This window comes from Trypanosoma grayi, assembly GCF_000691245.1.
Source record: "Trypanosoma grayi strain ANR4 Tgr_2744_V1, whole genome shotgun sequence".
Taxonomy (NCBI): Eukaryota; Euglenozoa; class Kinetoplastea; order Trypanosomatida; family Trypanosomatidae; genus Trypanosoma; species Trypanosoma grayi.
The window spans coordinates 1-336 of record NW_008828362.1 but is presented as its reverse complement, the minus strand read 5'-3'; the positions used below and the strand labels follow the sequence as shown (position 1 = coordinate 336).

Sequence of the window (336 nt, the reverse complement as noted above, 5' to 3'; positions counted from 1 at the left end):
CGTGGCGCGGCTTCTCCTGCGGCGCGAAAAGGGCGGCCTCTGCGCTCGCTGGCGGTGTTCCTGGTGTGCCTCTTCGGCTTTCTGCACGTTCTGCCGCCGATGCCGCAGCGGGTTCCAACCATCGCCAACATCACCGCCGGTGGCAAAAAGGACGCCATCACCATAGTCATTACCGACACGCAGACACCGTTGGCTTCGGCGCGAGCAGCAGTGGCGGGCTCGGCTGGAAGTCGACTCGCGGCGGCGCTGCGCCAGCGCGCGTGGTGCTCACCGTCACCGGTTGCGCCCAGCGTGAGCCTCGTGCTGGTGTTTGGCGCCCCGCCGAGTGCGGTGCGG

The 336-nt window shown here is 68.8% G+C and overlaps 1 protein-coding gene across 1 annotated transcript; it reads left to right on the top strand.

Moving 5' to 3' along the window:
• On the top strand, positions 1 to 336 carry DQ04_27441000 (hypothetical protein; the record flags this gene model as incomplete). The annotated part of the gene is made up of 1 exon (XM_009318376.1): positions 1 to 336. A coding segment is annotated over one exon (336 nt), but the record flags the coding sequence as incomplete, so codon positions are not given.